General features: G+C 38.6%; 1 protein-coding gene across 4 annotated transcripts; it reads right to left on the bottom strand.

The window, feature by feature from the left end:
- Window positions 1-5,817: 5,817 nt before the first annotated feature.
- Window positions 5,818-19,401, bottom strand: LOC129176682 (gastrula zinc finger protein XlCGF8.2DB-like). 4 transcript variants are annotated; one of them, XM_054766984.1, is made up of 2 exons: window positions 10,758-11,203; window positions 5,818-7,482 (listed from the first exon to the last, which is right to left on the bottom strand). In XM_054766984.1, exon 2 carries the CDS (start codon window positions 7,459-7,461, stop codon window positions 6,322-6,324), a length of 1,140 nt encoding a protein of 379 aa, XP_054622959.1. In that variant the 5' UTR covers window positions 7,462-7,482; window positions 10,758-11,203; the 3' UTR covers window positions 5,818-6,321. The 4 variants fall into 4 exon arrangements, with proteins under 4 accessions (XP_054622959.1, XP_054622966.1, XP_054622974.1 ...); XM_054766991.1 differs by having other exon boundaries at window positions 5,818-7,479; XM_054766999.1 differs by having other exon boundaries at window positions 5,818-7,476.
- Between the last annotated feature and the right edge of the window lie 281 nt (window positions 19,402-19,682).

The raw sequence follows: 19,682 nt of genomic DNA, 5'->3' as shown, positions 1-19,682 counted from the left end.
AGAAGCTGATGGAGACCACTGTGGAGGATCACAAGCACACAACCTCTTAGCTCCACTATCAGATAGTGACGACACAACGTCACACTCTCCTGACACTGATGATGAAGACTCTGAAGCTGATGTGACATGTCACACTGACAACACACACTGGAAATGCTCTCAATGTGACAAAACTTTTGTTCACAAGGGAACTCTGAACAGACACGTGAGACGTCACACTGGAGAGAAACCTTTCGCCTGCTCAGTTTGTGGTAAAACATTCTCTCTCCAGTCAAATTTGAAAGTACACACAAGAATACACACTGGAGAGAAACCTTTTCCTTGCACTCTGTGCGGTAAAAGATACTCTAGAAAAGATTATTTACAAAAACACACAAGAACACACACTAGAGAAAAAAACTTTTCTTGTTCAATGTGTGGTCAGCGATTCACAAATAGTGCAAACTTGATTGAACACATAAGAATCCACACTTTTTCCTGCTCCATATGTAGGAAAGGATTCATTGATGAGTCACATTTGAAAAAACACAAGAATACACAATGCAGAGAAACCCTTTTGTTGCACCGTGTGTGGTAATAGATTCTGTCACAAAGGTGATTTAAATAGACACAACAGAATACACACTGAAGAGAAATGTTTTACTTGCACGGTGTGTGATAGAAGATTCTCTCAAAAAAGTGATTTTGATAGACATACTAGGATACACACTGAAGAGAAACCTTTCCCTTGTACAGTGCACGGTAAAAGATTCCATCAAAAATGTGATTTAAAGCGACACACAAGAACACACACGCGAGAGAAACCAACATTCCTTGTTCAATGTGCAGTCAGCGATTCACAAAACAGTACAAACCTGACCGAACACTTAAGAATCCACACTGGGGATTAACTGGAAAACTTTTTTAAAGGATGCATCCAACGTCATTTCGAAGTGTGACAGAGTATTAGGGCCACATTGAAAAAAAAATAAATCTGAGATTTCAAGAATAAAGTCATAAACATATGAGGAAAAAGTCGTAAATTTATGAGAATAAAGTTGTAAATATACGAGAAAAAAAGTGGTAATATTACGTGTCAGTCATATTGTCGTACGTGTCAGACCGAAAATAGAGCATCGCTCTTCAGGAAGGAAGGAAACTTTCCTCTTGCCTCAGGCAAGCTTTTATTTATAACGTGAGACAGACCTACAAAGCAGTTGAGCACAAACAGCATGTCTAGCATTCCTTACCCTGCCCCCTGCACATGCCCAAGGCCAAAGGTCACATAAGTCCCCCCTTTTCGTAGCTGTGTCAGGCAATATGTAACATAAATTTACGGGTATTTCTCCTTATTCCTATGAGAAAAAGTCGTACATTGACGAGACAAAAGTCGGATAATTTATTTCTCGTAATATTACGACTTTTTTCTCGTAAAAATGTACAACTTTATTCTCGTAATATTATAACTTTTTTTCTCATAAATGTATGACTGTATTCTTGTAAAACTTTTTTCTTGTAAATTTACGACTTTCTTCTTGTAAAGTTACAACTTTATTTTCATAATATTACGACTTCTTTATCGTAAATGTCCGACTTTTTTGTCGTAAATTTACGACTTTTTTTTTTCATAAATGTACGACTTTATTCTCGTAATATTACAACTTTTTCTTGTAAATTGACAACTTTATTCTCGGAATATTAGGACTTTCTCATAAATATATGACTTTATTCTCGTAATAATAAAACTTTTTTCTCGTAAATTTACGACTTTATTCTTGTAATATTACGACTTTTTTCTTGTAAATTTACAACTTTATTTTAGTAATATTACGACTTCTTTATTGTAAATTTACGACTTTATTCTCCTAATATTATGACTTTTTTGTTGTAAGTTTATGACTTTATTCTTGTAATATTCAAATTTTTTTCTTGTAAATTTACATTTTTATTTTTGTAATATTACGACTTCTTTATCGTATATTTACGACTTTTTTGTTGTAAATTTCAGACTTTTTTTCTCATAAATGTACGACTTTATTCTCGTAATATTACGTTTTTCTTGTCAATTTACAACTTTATTCTCGTACATTGACTTTTTTCTCATAAATGTATGACTTTATTCTCGTAATAGTAAAACTTTTTTCTCATAAATTTACGACTTTATTCTTGTCATATTTAAACTTTTTTGTCATAATATTACAACTTTTTTCTCAGAAATGTACAACTTTATTCTCGTAATATTCCGACTTTCTTCTTGTAAATTTACAACTTTATTTTTGTAATATTATGACTTCTTTATCCTAAATTTACGACTTTTTCGTCTTAAATTTCCGACTTTTTTGTCATAAATGTACAACTTTATTCTCTTAATATTACAACTTTTTTCTCGTAAATTCACAACTATTTTTTCCGTAAATTTCCTACTTTATTCTCTTAATATTACACCTTTTTTCTCATGACTTTTCATGACTTTTTTTCTCATAAATGTACAACTTTATTCTCATAAATTCACGACATTGTTCTCGAAATCTTGTTTTCATCGTGGCCCTGGTACGCCGTTGTCTCACAGAACACAGCAAGGGAACTACAAATGAGTAAGATGGTGTTACTCATTAAAAAAAAAACAAAAAAAAATCAAACTTCGAACGTTGCTAACTGACATTATGATGAAATGTTTGCAATGCTTATTTCATCTGTCATGTTTGTGAACACACTTTACTTCTTTTACACTTGACAGCTGTAAATTTAACCCTCAAGAAAAGAAACACATACTAGGAGTTTGCATGGGTCCCATACCTCACCTGGGTTGCGTCGGGAAGGGCGGGCATCCTGTGTAAAAATCTAAGATCAATCCGCAATACTTATATATATATATAGATATATATATATATATATAGATATATATATATCATAAATATATAATAATTTACCATATGATATAATTAAGGGGGCTCAAGACAGCCTAAAATAGACCTAGTCATGTCCATGTTCACACTCAGTGATGATGTGAATGTTTTGGGGGCATTTTTGTGTCCTGTGTTTGACTGGCTTTTGTCAATAAAGTTTTTATTTCTCTCAAGTTACAAGCGCTACGAAATGTATCCCAACCAAAAGCAACTGAAGAGCAGTCCACGCTGCATGCATGCTCTGCAGCATTTGCCTCTGGTGATGCTGAGGGTTACAAAAAATCCAGATGCGACCTATGCAATGATGTGAGAGATTATGCCCGCAGAGGCAGCACGGAGCTCCCCTAAGCGAAAGTGTGGAAAGTTCTGAGGAGGACTAACTCCGGCTCCAATAGTATGCCTGGCCGACTCCTGAGGGTCTGAGGTGTTTACAGACATCTTTAGCCTGTCCCTCGTTCATTCACACAGAATGACATGACAAGTACAACACTTCCCCATTTAGGAGATGTAGTATGTGTTAGTCGTTTTGAAAAATGTAAAGTATACAAAATCCAAATGTTTAAATATTATCCTAATTATATTGTGAAGAAATTATTTCTTTACCTCTTCCAAAGAACACATTTTGTTTAATATATATATTGTTACTTTCCATTCAAAAGCATGTATCTCCTCGTTATTGTACCACGTGTCACGTTACAGAGAGCTTTAGTTACAGTATGTACACCGAGGCATGTTTCCATTTCAGCATTTGGTGCAATATAGGCCGTATACATAGTTAAACGCTATGTTTTGTGTGTTATTATGACGGTTAGCGTCAATTTATTTAGATGATTCCACGGCGTCGGGAATGTGTAGACATGGTGGCATCTGTAATTAGAAGAATGCTTGCAGGTCATGCCGCCATTCGCCCGTTTAGCGCTAGAGGGCAGTATAAGCCTAATGTGCTCTTTTTAGAGATTTCAATGAACGTTTGACTTGGTTGTTAACTGTTCGCTCTTATGCCACAAATCAGGGTGAATTAACATATAACGAATGCGACAAAACAACGAATGAAGTTGCAATTTTTGGAAAATTATGTTGTGGAAAAACTATCAAGGGAATAATCAAAGTCACGAAATAATATATATAAATATATAAAAATAATATATATAAATATATAAATATTATATATACATATATGGGATTTAAAGTCACAGGAGAGGAAAATAGTTGGAATAGTTGAAAATGTTAAAAAAAAAAAAAAGCAGAAATGGGAAAGCAGCTGTAATTTATGAGAACCAACTCATAGTATGAGTTTAATTAGTAGCACAGAGTTGAAATTAAAGAAAAAAAATATTTGTATCTACAAGTCAAACCTGTCTTAGCGGCCACCTTTATAGAACGGCCACCTGCCTATAGTGGCCACTGAAAAATGCCCCGCAGCAAATTTACATGTTATAGACCCTGTGTATAGCAGTCACCTGTCCAACGCGGCCAGCGGCCACCCATTTTGTCTCCCTTGGTCAATATCTGACCGCATATAGAGGCCAAAATACTGACTCAAGGAGAAGCTTCATGCACGAAAAAGTTTCGTTTTTTAATCAATGAAGCCGTCGTGTGTAGACTTTAATTACTGAGTCCTAGTTCAGTCACAATCATTCACAAGATCCACACAAACTGTCAGTTTCTTCTTTAGAGCTTCTTGCAGACAGTGACACCGTTTATTTCCTGGTGTGAGACAATGTGCACTGGTCAATACTGTAATGCCGCTTGTTGTGGGGAAGGAGAGACTCACGTCGCCGATGCACTTTAATGGCTTTATTAACAGCGGAGAACACAGCAGGACTTTACATCCACGCCAACATCCACTCTCTCGACACTCACAGCTAGCACTCAGCCTAGCTCTCCTGCTCGTGACGTCGCACCTGATGAACTAAAGCTGTAATGACACTCTGCCATATATATAGTAGCACAGCTTTGTTCTGTGGGTGGTGTAGAATAACAAGCCTAGTAGTTCTTTACAACTTTTATCCACAGTCCGACAGTGCCCTCTACTGGTCAACATGTAACAGTATAATTATATGTATCTCCAAACACAACAAGCTTCTAATCACAGACATGTTAATATGTGCGGCACAAATTCAAAATGGCCACCAACCTGTCTATAACGGCCACCTGCCTATAGTGGCCACTTTTGCCGTTTCCCTTTAGTGGCCGCTATAGACAGGTTAGACTGTATATTATATATATTTATATACGACGTATTATGAGAAACAGACACAACATAAAGAAGTCATTTTTCAAAAATTAAGATGGGAAAAAAATATAATATTATGGGAATAAAGTCATATTACGAGACAAAAAAATGACTAGAAAGTTGAAATTGTTGGAAAATGTAAAAATAAAAAACCTGCAAAAATGGGAAAAATTGCGCAGAGTGAAGTTGATATTCATAATTTGGCTTTTTCACCTTTATGACAAAGCTGAGACACCCGCCTTCCAATCGAAAGGTGTGCAAACGATTGTTTTTGAATACATTTGATCTTGTATTGCTTTGAATTTTGTGTCTTAGACCTTATAAATGAAATAAAACGACAGGTTTAACGAACTCAAAATGTACACTTTCGTATTGCTAAATTATCACCATGCACATTCTCATATTGCTTCATAAATAGGACATTTATGGAGGACGCATTTTGCGTATTGCTATGCACTGTATGTACGTCTGTATGGCAACTGTTACACATGGAATACATTGTAAGCGTCAAGTATTGAGGTTGCAGCGAATTTAATTGGACACACGCACGCGTGCGGCACCAGCGACAAAGTTAATGAAAAGTTTATTCATACTTATCTAGGTTTCGGGCGTTAACCCCAACCCTAACCCTGAAGAGACAAACGTCTCTCCCGCTCTGTCGCCAATGAGAATATAATCAAAGAATTCACCCCATCTTCTGTAAATCCATGTTGGTATCCACTTCGCCTGTGAAGGAAAAGGAAACCGTGTGCAAACCCAAGCAGTCATTCATTTATTTGAATCTGTTATTTCGTACCAAAAACAAATGATTGAACAATTTGTTGCCCACGTGTCCGTATTACTCTAAAACATGCATCTAAGTAGTTCATACCTGTGAGAGATGAAACAAACATTGCAAACATTTCACCACAATGTCACTTCGCAATGCTTGAAGTCCGTCTTTTGCGATGTTGTTGTTTTGTTTTTTTTCAAAGAGTAACACTGTCTTTGCTATCCGTACTTCTCCTGATTTGTGTTCTTTCAGGTCCAGCTGGATGTGTCCTTTAAATAAAGCTCTCAAGCTTCTCCCCACTGTGGATTCTTATGTGTTCGGTCAAGTTTGTACTATTTTTGAATCGCTAACCACACATTGAACACGAATTGTGTCAATGTGTGTACTTTCACAGTTATTTTCCGAGAGAAAGTTTTGCCACCAACTGCTCAGGAAAAAGGTTTCCCTCCAGTGTGCACCCTCGTGTGTCTGTTTAAATATTTTTTTTGGTAAAACCTTTCGTCACACACCGAGCAAGGAAAAGGTTTCTCCCCAGTGTGTAACCTCATGTGCACATCCAAATGTGACTTCAAAGTGAATACTTTTAAGCACACCGCGCAAGGAAAAGGTTTCTCTCCGGTGTGTACTCGTGTGTGTCTTTTCAAATCATTTTGTTGAAAGAACCTTTTCCCGCAAACCGTGCAAGGAAAAGGTTTCTCTCCGGTGTGTTTTTTGGTGTGTTTCTGTAGATCACCTTTATGGTAGAATGTTTTATCACAAACCGTGCAAGAGAAAGGTTTCTCTCCCGTGTGTACTTTGGTGTGTCTTTTTAAATTACCTTTCAGATGGAATGTTTTACCACAAACCGTGCAAGAAAAAGGTTTCTCTCCAGTGTGTATTGATGTGTGTCTTTTTAAATTACCTTTTAGGTAGAATGTTTTGCCACAAACTGTGCAAAGAAAAGGTTTCTCCCCACTGTGTATTCTGGCATGGACTTTCAAATTTGACTTCTTAATGAACCTTTTACCACAAACTGAGCAGGAAAAGGGTTTCTCTCCTGTGTGTATTCTCATGTGTTTTTTCAGATTTCCCTTGCTAACAAAAGTTTTGTCACACTGAGAGCATTTCCAGCGTGTGTTGTCAGTGTGACATGTCATATCAGCTTCAGAGTCTTCATCATCAGTGTCAGGAGAGTGTGACGTTGTGTCGTCACTATCTGATAGTGGAGCTAAGAGGTTGTGTGCTTGTGATCCTCCACAGTGGTCTCCATCAGCTTCTGTTGTCATGTGTTGAGTTGAGCTGCTGCTTGGAGGCTCCACCTCTCTCTCCTCCTCACTTTCACCTTCATCATCTTCACTCTTCACAGTGACACCAATCACTGGGAACTCCTCCAGTCCTTCAAGATGCTCTCCCTCCTGACTGATGCTGTAATCCTCCTCCTCCTTTTTAATGTGGGGGGTCTGTGACTCCCCCTCTTCCTCTTTCATGAGGTGGTACGGTGGCTCCTCCTGGTCCTCTTTAATGTGGGGGGGCTGTGGCTCCTCCTCTTCCGCTTTAACGTGCGGGGGCTGTGGCTCCTCCTGTTCCATCCTGGAGTTGCACTCCTGCTGCTTTGGAAAAGACAAAGACATGCTTTGAAAAGTCCAGCTTTGCTCTATCAAGTGAGGTATTGTCCTGTTCGAACTCTTCTTCTCCTTAATTAGGAGTGTGACGAAATAACGATATATTGCAATATTTCACCTCGCACTGAGTAAAATAAATGTTTATTCTCAGCTCCAATGCTCAATACTGTGTTTTTCCAATCAAGAAACGTGCCTTTAGTTGACTTCTTCAAAAGGTCAACATGCTGCTCAACCTCATCCAGGCCATCCTCTGTCATCCTCCGCTGATTGCGTCACTCCGACTATAATAATGATGTCTTTTTCTTATATTTCTACTCCATAGATTTGATCTACTTGAGAGACATGAGGTGTTGTTTCAAATAAAACAATGTGTACTCTTATGTTGCACAAGAACAGTCCCATTGTTTTTGCAGCGCTGCTGTTTCGACTTTACTAAAAATATGCTGCAAAATACAATCTGTGACTTTTTTTTGTTGGTTTGTTTTTGTTTCACCCTCTCACCGAAATATTAGCGTTATCGTGAGTCGCAACTCGTATGGTATCGTGAGGCACCCTGACATTCCCAGCCCTCGGGTTGCAAATTTGAGGACTTGAGACTTGCTAGAGTAACCCTGTAAAAAGACTTGTCTTGTTTATGACTCGGTCTTCATGACTCCAGACTCAGACGTGACTTCTCGAATTGAAATTATGGTATTTTTTTTTGCATTTTTAAGTCTGATTATGTGATTTTGAAAGATGATCATGTGATTTTTTTTTTCAGTGCAATGCGCACCGTAGCTGGTCAACTATGCTATTAAAATGACATCATTATGAGAAATTTATTGTCATAATTTCTCATTAAAATAGGACTTTTTTCTCTAATTTAGACTTTATTCTCGTAAAATTACAGCTGTTTCTCCTTTAAAAAAGAAAAATTATTCTCGAAATCATGACTTTATTCTCGTAACATAACTTCTTACTTTATTTGTTGTTTTGTTTCTTTCTCATATTACGACTTTTAAAAAGTGTCTTTTTTTCTTTAATATTTCAACTTTATGCTACTAAAATGACGGCATTTTTCCTCATAATGTTACGTTATTCTTGTCAAAATAAAAAAAACTTTCTCGTTAGATTACAACCTTTTTTCTCTTAACGTTTTCACTTTATTCTTGTAAAACGACTGCTGATTTTTCCATTTTTGCTGTTTTCTTTAAAGTTTGCCTGCTAAATTACCGTATATTTTTAGAATGCGCCGCAGGCCAATAAAGAAAAGAATAACCGCGGGCCACACATGCTCCCTAAGCCGCACTTTGGACATCCGAGATGCTTGCACGTGTGGTTTGAACTGGACATGAATAGCATGTTGTATGCTAAAACCATCATGTGATTACGTTTTCATGCTTTGATATCATGTTTTGTGATGTCAGTAATGTAACGTTTACATTTTAGGCAATATGCTTTTATTTGTTTTTATACACTTAGTATTATTTTATATACTGGTTAGTTCAGAGGTGTCCAAAGGGCGGCCCGGGGGCCATTTGTGACTCACAGCTGTTTTTAATGGCCCACGGCACATTCTAAAAATACAATGTCACTTTTTTTAAAAGTCATAATATCATGAAAAACAAAACAATGAGTAAAAGGTGTCAGTTTTGGAAAATTAGGTTGCGGAAAAAGTTAATAATAAAGTCAAAATATTGCGGCAATAATTACGAGGAGAAAATTTACATGAAAAAAGTTGAAAAACAACAGCAGAAATTAATAAAACAGCTGTAATTTTACCAGAGTAAAGTCAAAATATTAAGAGAAAAAACTGGGATTCTAATGAGAAAAAGTTAATTTTACAAGAATGAAGTCAAATTATTAAGAAAAAAGTGTTGCAATTTTATGACAAAAAAAGTAATATTATGATGGAAAAAAATGTAATATTAAAGAAAAAAAATGTTTAAGTCATAATATTATGAAAAACAAAACCCTGAATAAAGTTGTAATTTTTGGAAAATTAGGTTATGGAAATCATTGCAATATTATGAGAATAAAGTAAAAATATTATGTCGAGAAGAAAATTTACAAGAAGAAAGTTGAACCAGTTGGAAAATTAAAAAAAACCCAGCAGAAATGGAAAAATAAACAGCTGTAATTTTAAAAGAAAGTCAAAATATTAAAAGAAAGAGGTCATACTCTGTCGAGAAAAAAGCCTCAATTTTACCAGTCTAAACTCGTAATATTATGAGAAAAAATAAGTCATTTTAGTGGCACAGAGCTGAGATATTAAAGAAAAAATATGTTTTTTTTAAACTCGTAATATTATGAAAATAAAACAAAACAAGGACTAAAGTTGGAATTTTGGGAAAATTAAATTGCAGAAAATGTTATGACAATAAAGTCAAAATATTATGGGAATAAAGTCATAAATACGAGACAAAAATTTACACGAAGACAGTTGAAACAGTTGGAAACTAAAACAGAAAAAATTAGCAGAAATTGAAAATCCAGCTGTAATTTTATGAGAGTAAAGTCAAAATATTAAAACAAAAAACGTTGTATTCTAACGAGAAAAAAAGTCAATTTTACGGCAATAACCTCGTAACATGAGGGGAAATAAGTCATTTTAGTAGCATAAGGTTGAACCAATAAAAGTAAAGTTATTTTCTTAAAGTCGTAATATCATGAGAGACAAAACAAAATAAAGTTATAACTTTTGGAAAATTGGTTTGGGGGAAAATATATATAATAATAATAATATAATATATAATAATAATATAATGGTAATAAAGTCAGAATATTATGGAAACAACGTCAGAATATTATGAGAACAAAATTTACGAAGATTATTTGAGAAGAAAGTAGAAAAAAATGGGGGAAAGGTACTTCCGGCTTCTCGGCATGCTTGGCGGTAAGAAGTCGCATGTTTAGCGTTAACAACATTGTTGTTTATTATTCCTCATAGTAGTAGTCGTTGCCCTGTGTGTGTTTATTTACGTGCTACATGTGCTGCCATTCTTGTGTTGACGCCATGGTTGTACTTAGCATTCTGTATCTAGTATCTAGATACTTCAAATTTTGATATTGATCCGATACGATGCGAACAATTTATAAATAACGACAATCTGATAACAATACCACAACAAAATGTGTGACTATTAAACACACGCGTGAAGTGAAAGATACCCATCTCATCAGGCTGGTATCGAGTCAACACTGACACGGCCCCTTGATTTACGAGTAGCGTTAATAAACAAATAGAAAGCTTATAAACACGTGAGAGTAAGAATGAAACTAACCTGTTCTGTGTAACCCAATTGAGGTTTCTTGAAAACAGCGTCCAGTAGTTGACGTTGTCGCTCGTTCTCCTCTTTTGTTCGAGAAAGTTCCTCCCCGTACTCTGCTATCGTTCTTTCTCACACGACAAATATTTCTTCAACAGTTAGTCGCTGAATCCACCGGCGCCCTCCTAACCTTTTGTACTTTACACGTTTTCGCACAATCACAACACTCGACACGCACACTTGAGCTCTGCTTGTAGCGATGTGTTGTTAACTTCCGGGTCTCTTTGTCAGCAGCCTAGCAAGCTAAACCAGCTTGAGAAGCTTCTGCGGTTACTGAAACGAGTTTATTCCAACACAAGTAGAACTGTCTCTCGCTGTCACTTAATATCCGCGTCATTCACGTTAAATGTTTTTAACAATTAAAAATTATACGTTGTGTTTTTCTCCGAAGGCTACCGAGAATATAATTCCAAACGTGTCGGTGGGTGTGCGCATGCGCATTGCAATGTCACCAGTAACGTCACTTTGCAGAATGACTCTGCTAAACATGCTAAGCCGCATCGGAACGCTGCGTCCCATAAGAATGTGTAGTGTTAGCAAAAGAAGAGAGATAAAAACTATTGACAAAATTTTAGTCAGTCAAATCTTTAACATTTTTAATCAGAGTAATATACGCAATACGTCAATTTCCGGTGTATTTATTAAAAGAAAGATAAAAGACAGGACAGGATTTTATATAATTATACTAAATTATGCAGCTCAACTTAACATCTACCTTTCATCTCACTGACAACAACTTTAAATGAAACAAAACTACAGCGAACTTGTCTCATTTGTAGAAGAAGCTTTATATTCTCTGCCTGCCGCCGCTCACCTCTCTCCCTTCCTTAAACATGACAAACGTCAGTAAACAGGACGGGGAAGAAGTCCCACAAGAACTCCAATACGTGCCACATCCAGAAATCAAAACATATTTGAGGGCAATTGATGACAGATAACAGTATTTTTTTATGGGGGGGGGGAAATGAGCTGGGCAAAAGGGCAGGTGCCTGAGCAACTACAACTTTGCGCTGTGATGCGGATGAGAATCTGTGACCAGACAGAGGGTGAGGACGACTACATCCAGTAAAGAGGTGTTTTATTCACAGCACTGTAGGAAACATCATTTTCCCAGTTTGTTTCTTTGTTTCTATTACAGTATGCTATGCTGTGCACGTTCTATTATTACGCCGATGTATGGAAGTTAATTTATTACCGTAAAATCCACTTTTCATTTTTTTCATTTATTTTTTCTGTTGTTGTTGCCCGTAAAGGATGTTCGTGGCAAGAGCTCAGCTGTCGCCCACTTCAGTTTTGAACTATTTTGGTGCTTTCCTGACCACACGACGAGATCACAAGATCACCTTCGACTTGAACTCGGACCGGTGAGAGGTATGGATTCCTTGAAATAAACAAGTGCACAGAGCCGCTAGCAAGCCAACCTAACCGGCTAACTGCTAATGTTGAAAGCAATTCCACGGAAATAGCTAAATGATACCGGCCCTGGAAATCCGGGTCCACAATAAAAAAAGATTTGATATTATATGGCGCCTTGAAGGATGTAATGAAAGGGAAACTGGAAGTGTTACTTCAGGAAATACGGCAAGATCTACGATCGCAGATTGACAGCCTCAAGGAGAGCTTCAGTGAGCAACAGAAAGAGACACAGGAAGATCTAAAAAGACAGACTGATCGCCTCAAAAGGGAGTTTCTCTGAGAACTGACGAGGTAAAAAAAAAAAAAAAAAGGAAAATAGACCTCTGCACAATAATATCAAGGATGATACCACGCACAGCACTTTTAAAAAAGAAAGAAGCAAGAGACAAAAGTCATTGAGCAAATGAAGAATACAACTGATGAAATGGATCAGAACGCACGAATGAACCATGTGATCCTGACCTGGGCTAGCAATTACACCCAGGTCAAATTCCAGGGCAGTTGACAAGAGAGAATCAGATGCAATGGATGTTGCTTCAGCTGAGCAACAAATTGTCAATTTTCAACAATCAAGTCAGGTGGATGTAGATATCAACACCATCAATACATGCATTCCCCTTTATGCCAGAAACAACGCCACACCCTTGAGTTCACCTGACAAAACACAACGCCAAGAAGGTCCGCGACTTGAGGAAGCAGTAAAAGAGTCAAGGTACTTGGAGCGCAAACAGCAAAATCAACATCAAGCCAAATGGAGAACCAGGAGAGACCAGAGTGCTTGCTGTCAAAGATATCAAGGAAGGATCTGTATAGACATTAAAGATCACATCACTATGCAGGGCAGGAAGACCTACCCAGACCAGAAATGATTGGATTACAGATTGATGCAGATCCAGACAACAACAAAAGAAAGAAAAAGATAGTTTTTTTTGTTTTATATATGACAACAACAGAAACAACTGCTTTTACTACACGGCGGGATTACAATAACATCAAGCAATATTGAGACAATTCAATGAACCCGTCAAAAGTAATCTGAGTCTCGCAACCTTAACTTTACTGTAACACATTGTTATACTGTACATTCTGACCATTTTCTTACGTTGCTTCAGATTTGGCAAACGGTACATGTTTAATACAGAAAGTGCACAAGTGTATCAGCAATTGAGAGGGTGTAGGATTTTCGGACATGTGAATTGAAACATGAAGTATTCTAATGTAACCTGCATGTATGTTTGAAACAAACCATGCCATTGCAGTCTGTTCTATAGACAGTAGCCATTGTCAAGGAAGACTGAGATGTGGACATGAGGGATATTTCTATGGTCCTCTGCCACAGTGACTTGCAGTGCTTACACAATGTCAAAGGGACAATGCATTTTGTTTTGACACGATTGAGACATGAGTTTTGCCGGTGAGCCATGCTGTTGTGCTGAACCACCTGAGTTATTTTGTTAAAGAACCAAGAGTGCTGAGAAAGTTCCATCTGTTTCAGGAAATGAACTAAAGCAATTGAGAAGCATCTTTTCCTTTTGGTGGCAATGACTATTTATATGGGAAAGGAATTAGCCGTGAAGCAAGAGTGAACAGTTATGGGAGAGTTGTGAGCTTTTGCAAGTGAGCTATGGTGTTGTGCTGAACTGTAGGACTGTTTGGCGAAACAATCTTCAGAGTTCTTAAAATTTAATTTCTGTTTCAAGAAATGAGCCAAACCGGTGGATTGTACCATTTGTCAATCGCTGACCACACACACTGAACAAAAATTGTGATCTTCTGCGAGAAACTTTTACCACAAACGGCTCAGGTTAAAGGTTTCTCTCCAGTGTGTATTCTTGTGTGTCTTTTTAAATTACCTTTTAGGTCAAATGTTTTGCCACAAATTGTGCACGAAAAAGGTTTCTCCCCAGTGTGTATTGCTGCGTGCCTTTTCAAATTAGCTTTTTGGTAGAATGTTTTACCACAAACTGTGCATGGAAAAGGTTTCTCTCCAGTGTGTACGCTTGTGTGTCTTTTTAAAAGATTTTGTTGAGAGAATCTTTTACCACAAACCGTGCAAATAAAAGGTTTCTCTCCAGTGTGTATTGATGTGTGTCTTTTTAAATTACCTTTTAGGTAAAACGTTTTACCACAAACTGTGCAAGGAAAAGGTTTTTCCCCGGTGTGCATTTTTGTGTGTGCTTTCAAATGTGACTGCCGAGAGAATCTTTTACCACACACAGTGCAAGGAAAAGGTTTCTCTCCAGTGTGTATTGCTGTGTGTTTTTTTAAATTACCCTTTAGGTAGAATGTTTTACCACAAACTGTACACGGAAAAGGTTTCTCCCCAGTGTGTATTCTTGTGTGGACTTTTAAATTTGACTTCTTAATGAATCTTTTACCACAAACTGGGCAGGAAAAGGGTTTCTCTCCAGTGTGAATTGTTGTGTGTTTTTTTAAATCTGATTTTTGATAGAATCTTTTACCACACACCGAACAAAGAAAAGGTTTCTCGCCGGTGTGTATTCTTGTGTGTTCTTTCAAATATGACTTAGCGCTGAACCTTTTATTGCAAACTGAGCAGGCGAAAGGTTTCTCTCCTGTGTGTATACTGATGTGCCTTTTCAGATTTCTCTTACTAACAAAGGTTTTGTCACAATGAGAGCATTTCCAGCGTGTGTTGTCAGTGTGACATGTCATATCAGCTTCAGAGTCTTCATCATCAGTGTCAGGAGAGTGTGACGTTGTGTCGTCACTATCTGATAGTGGAGCTAAGAGGTTGTGTGCTTGTGATCCTCCACAGTGGTCTCCATCAGCTTCAGTTGTCATGTGTTGAGTTGAGCTGCTTTTTGGGGGCTCCGCCTCTCTCTCCTCCTCAATTTTATCTTCATCATCTTCATTCTTCACAGTCACACCAATCACTGGGAACTCCTCCAGTCCTTCAAGATGCTCTCCCTCCTGACTGATGCTGTGATCCTCCTCTTCCTCTTTAATGCGGGCTGGATGTGGCTCCTCCCCTTCCTCTTTAACATAGGGCGGCAGTAGCTCCCCTTCTTCCACTTTAACATGGGGGGTCTGTGGCTCCCCCTCTTCCTCTTTAATGTGGAGATGCTGTGGCTCATTTTCTTCCTCTTTAAGGTTGATGAGCTGTGTCTCTTCCTCTTTAATGTGGGGATGCTGTGGCTCCTCCTGTTCCATCCCGGAGTTCCACTCCTGCTGTTCAGGGATGTTCTTCACTGACGTCTGCAGGACACAGGAAGACAAAGACATGCATTAGAAATGTCCAGCTTTGCTCCATCACGTGAAGCATTGTCCTGCACCAGCATATGTTCTGTTAATGTGTCTGAGGATCTCATCAGTGTCCCTCACAGCAGTCAGGGTACCTCCAGCTGACACGTACAGTAGACAGATGTGGGGGGGAAAAAAAGCCTCATGGGGTGTCCTACTAAATTCGTGTCCAACTAAATTAGTCAGATTACTGAAATAATTAGGTTTCTCTATTTTTCCCACCTCAGCGTGACATCCGTTTAAACGTGCCATCTCCACTGCGATTATTGGCCATTGCCAGATTCACTTATTATAAGCAACTTTGGTCTTATTTAGTGTAAAAATACTTGCGAATTCCTAAGTTCCCTGTTGTTTTGGCCTTTTTTTCCAGAGAACTATTCGCTTGTTTCGTTTGAGAGACCTGGCAACCATGTCCCGGCAGCAAATGTGCACAAGGAGGACTTCTACGAGCCACATTGTGCTATCAACTATGTCTCCCTTGAAGTGATTATCCAAAACAATTACCTGCCAGACACAACTGTTGCCTTCTGTTCAATTTATGACAAGAATCTTGACCGGGATGGCAAGCAATTTGCAGGTTGCCTTATTGACATGGCTACTTTTTAACACAGAGCACGACCGTTGGCCTTCTGTACTGTACTTTATGTCTCTAAGCCACTAACAGTAGATACTAGGGGTGCTACAGACACCCAACTCACGAGACGTAACGATGCACGCCACTGGGTCTATGAGAACGAGAGAAGACAAGATTTTAACATGAATTTTTATTTTTTTTAAAGGCCCATGACAAAATACGACTGGATAAAAACTTTATTTAACCAAGTCACAAAAGAATGCAGGTGAGTTTTAAAATATTTATTATCCCACAAATAGAAGCTCACTTATATCATTTTCAGGATTTTGGGAGACCAAATAAACCAGTAATGTTATGATAATATATGATAATAACAACAACATGTAATAATATCATAGTGATGCAATATTTCCTTTTAATATGTCATCTTTCACTCTGTAAGGTTGTGGAATTGCCTTTTGTGACATGCATTTTCTCACAAGCAATTTGTACCATCTATGAAACGTTTGGAGCATTTCTTGAAATGCCGGATTTTCAACTGTTAAAGAGCAGCAATTCTTTTACGATGTATTGAACAACACTCTGAACGCACAACATTCCTTCTAGGTGCTGAAAGCAATGCACAAAGTGAAACCTCTTCCTGCCTGCTGGGAGGCGCGAGACGAGGAAAACAGACACGTATGTCTTACAGGCGGCACCAGACCTAGGGGAATATGGACCAGTAGCAAAGGTTACGCAGGCTAGGGAGCACTGTGTAGCCAATAAAAATGTTAGCGTCTTCTCATGACTGAGCTTGTTTATTAATCAGCGGTGCAAGGCCGGGTCACATCCCACCGTGGAGACTGGCGCTTGCGTAAAACGCCGGCACCACACCAGTGGAACACACGTGCAAGAAAGAGAACTAGGTTCCAATCGCATAATGTAGGTATGTTGATCGGACTTTTGAAAAGACACTAATAACTGGTCTCGCATACGCGAGTAGAGGACTGGTTCCATAGCTCTTGCCGTACGTCAAGTCCGACTAGATGGTGCACCAGCTCAGGCTCCTGACATTCCAGGTACCCAGAGCTACCACCAAGGTCCCCGCTTTTGTCTGCTACCCAGCTCACATTGCACCTGACCCCTTCGGCCCCTCCTACGGGTGGTGAGCCCATCGGAGGGCCGACCCAAAGAGGCAACAGCCCAACAAGTCATTAAGCATGTATGAGATTAATGTATGCGATGTGAAAGGTCATTGGTATTGTTTTAAATATGAGTGGGGGTGTCAAGTTGCTGTATATCATTGTGTGCTCGCATATGCAATTCCTCATGACCGTATTGATGTGTTTTGTAACAAGATTTTTTGGCGCAAGTCTTCAGCAAGGAGGGCCGCATGGTGGCCTAGTGGTTAGCATGTTGGCCACACAGTCAGGAGAAGATCTGGATTCAAATCTCCGTTAGGCATCTCTGTGTGGAGTTTGCATGTTCTCCCCGTGCGTGCACGGGTTTTCTCCGGGTACTCCGGTTTCCTCCCACATTCCAAAAACATGCATGTTACGTTAACTGGCGACTCAAAATTGTCCATAGGTATGAATGTGAGAGTGAACGGTTGTTTGTCTATATGCACCCTGCTGGCGACCAGTCCAGGGTGTACCCCGCCTCTCACCCGAAGTCAAATGGGATCAGCACCAGCATACCCGCAACCCTAGTGAGGATAACCGGCATAGAAGATGGATGGATAATCAGCAAGGGTTGGCCGCGACTATTGGAACAGTTGCTCATGGAACAGTTGCCATGACCGTCTACAAGGAATCCAGTAATATATTGAATATAAGACGACCAACAGGCTGAGTACTCATGCAAGAACTGCTACAGCGTACACCTCTGCTAACACACTTAAATGTCTTTATGGGAGCTTGGACGCCATGTAACTGTACTGTACTGTACTGTATTTTCTTTAACGACAAAGCAGTGGATCATCGTCATGTGGAGTAGATGCTGTTATCGGGTGTATTTTCATTCGTATACATGTTTGTTAGTAGATTACTTCTTCATCTTCTATTTTGTGTCGGATTTATATTGCGTGTTGGACCACAGCAAGTCAAAAGTACAACTTTAAGCCTTTCAAACTCACGGATCGGAGCTTCAGGATAAGCTAAAAGGTATATAGGATATTAATACAATTTAATAGCAAATAAAATATGGCTAATTTATATATCCATCCATTTTCTATGCCGAGAACATTGGTTTTCTCAAATACGGAGTGGATGTTGGTGGATTTTACACATTCCTGTCATCGCCGATAGCTATGTGTATTTCTTGTGGTTAGTGTCAAAAGGACTGTAGTGCTAGGCTTACATGAAAAATATGATATTTGATTTTCTTCCCTGGACTTTTTTGGTTATCAAAAAAAGATTAATTGGCTACTCTGTTGACTTTTAAAACAGATTTTCACAGCCCAAGATATTATATATTTTGTAGTACGGTTGTACTTGCCAAAGTCTTTTGTCTTGACTCAATGTTAAACCAATGGGGACCAAAGGCACTATTTTCCGGTATAGAAAATCTGCTCTAACTTCTTTAATATTTGTGGCAGAGAAGTGAATGAGGTATCAAATGAAAGCTCAAGTCACAGACTTGCTAATTCTGTAACACTGCTACACAGTAGCGAACTGAAAAATATCCATCTCATCACGCACTGACACGACCCCTTGAGATCGATTCACAGAGAAAAGCTTTTTTGTGAGTAGTGTTAATTAACAAATAGAAAACTTACAAACACGTAAGAGTAAGAATTAAACTAACCTGCTCTGTGTAACACAACCTGAGCAAGGCTCCTTGAAAACGGCGTCGCTCAGTCTCCTCTTTTGTTCGAAAAAAACATCCTCGGACTCAACTACCTTTCTTTCTCACACTGCAAGTTTTTAAAACAGCCGCATTTAGTCACCAAATACACATTTTGACACAATCGCCACACTCAATGGTGTCTGCTTAGCTATGTGTTGATAACTTCCGGGTGTCTTTGTTAGCACGCTAGCAAGCTAAGCTAGCTCGAGCAGCTTCGAAGTTAGCTATTGCAACAACACATCACCAGTAGGGTAAGACTAACCTCTCTCACGACTGTATAAGCCCAGCTCACGTTCCCTGTTAGTGGGTGAATAATCCGAGCCACGCGTGGTGAAGAGGGAGAGCCGACATCGCAGGATCAAAAAGCGACGTCGCTTTGAACGCTTGTCCGCCACAAACCAGTTATCCCTGCAGTCTGTCAGTGTCACTTAATGTCTGCATCGTCTACACATAAAAAAAATATATCCATTGTGTTTTACTCCGAAGTGTAGCAGAAATAAAGTTCCAAAGTTGATGGTCGTTGTGCGCATGCGCAAAACTACGTCATCAATGCAGTGACTGCAAAGCATCGTCCCATAAGAATGTTTTCATTCCACCACCGGTTATGTTTTGTGAATTCAAGATAGACAAAACAGCCCACTTTATTGGAGTCACTCGATAAATATATGTAGTGTGAGAAATAACGACAGCAAAATAAGATAAATAAAAACTTTATTGACAAAAACGAGCCAATCACAGGACACATGGAGACCAACAAAACGTTCACACCATCACTGAGTGGAATCATGGACGTCATTAGG

This window comes from Dunckerocampus dactyliophorus, chromosome 1 (assembly GCF_027744805.1).
Source record: "Dunckerocampus dactyliophorus isolate RoL2022-P2 chromosome 1, RoL_Ddac_1.1, whole genome shotgun sequence".
Lineage (NCBI taxonomy): Eukaryota > Metazoa > Chordata > Actinopteri > Syngnathiformes > Syngnathidae > Dunckerocampus > Dunckerocampus dactyliophorus.
Note: the sequence above shows the minus strand (reverse complement) of the source record. Positions and strands in the feature narration are given on the sequence as shown.

What these genes read in the sequence shown, in the direction of transcription:
- LOC129176682 (XM_054766976.1), bottom strand. Translation starts at nt 15,392, where the DNA reads ATGGAACAGGAGGAGCCACAGCATCCCCACATTAAAGAGGAAGAGACA.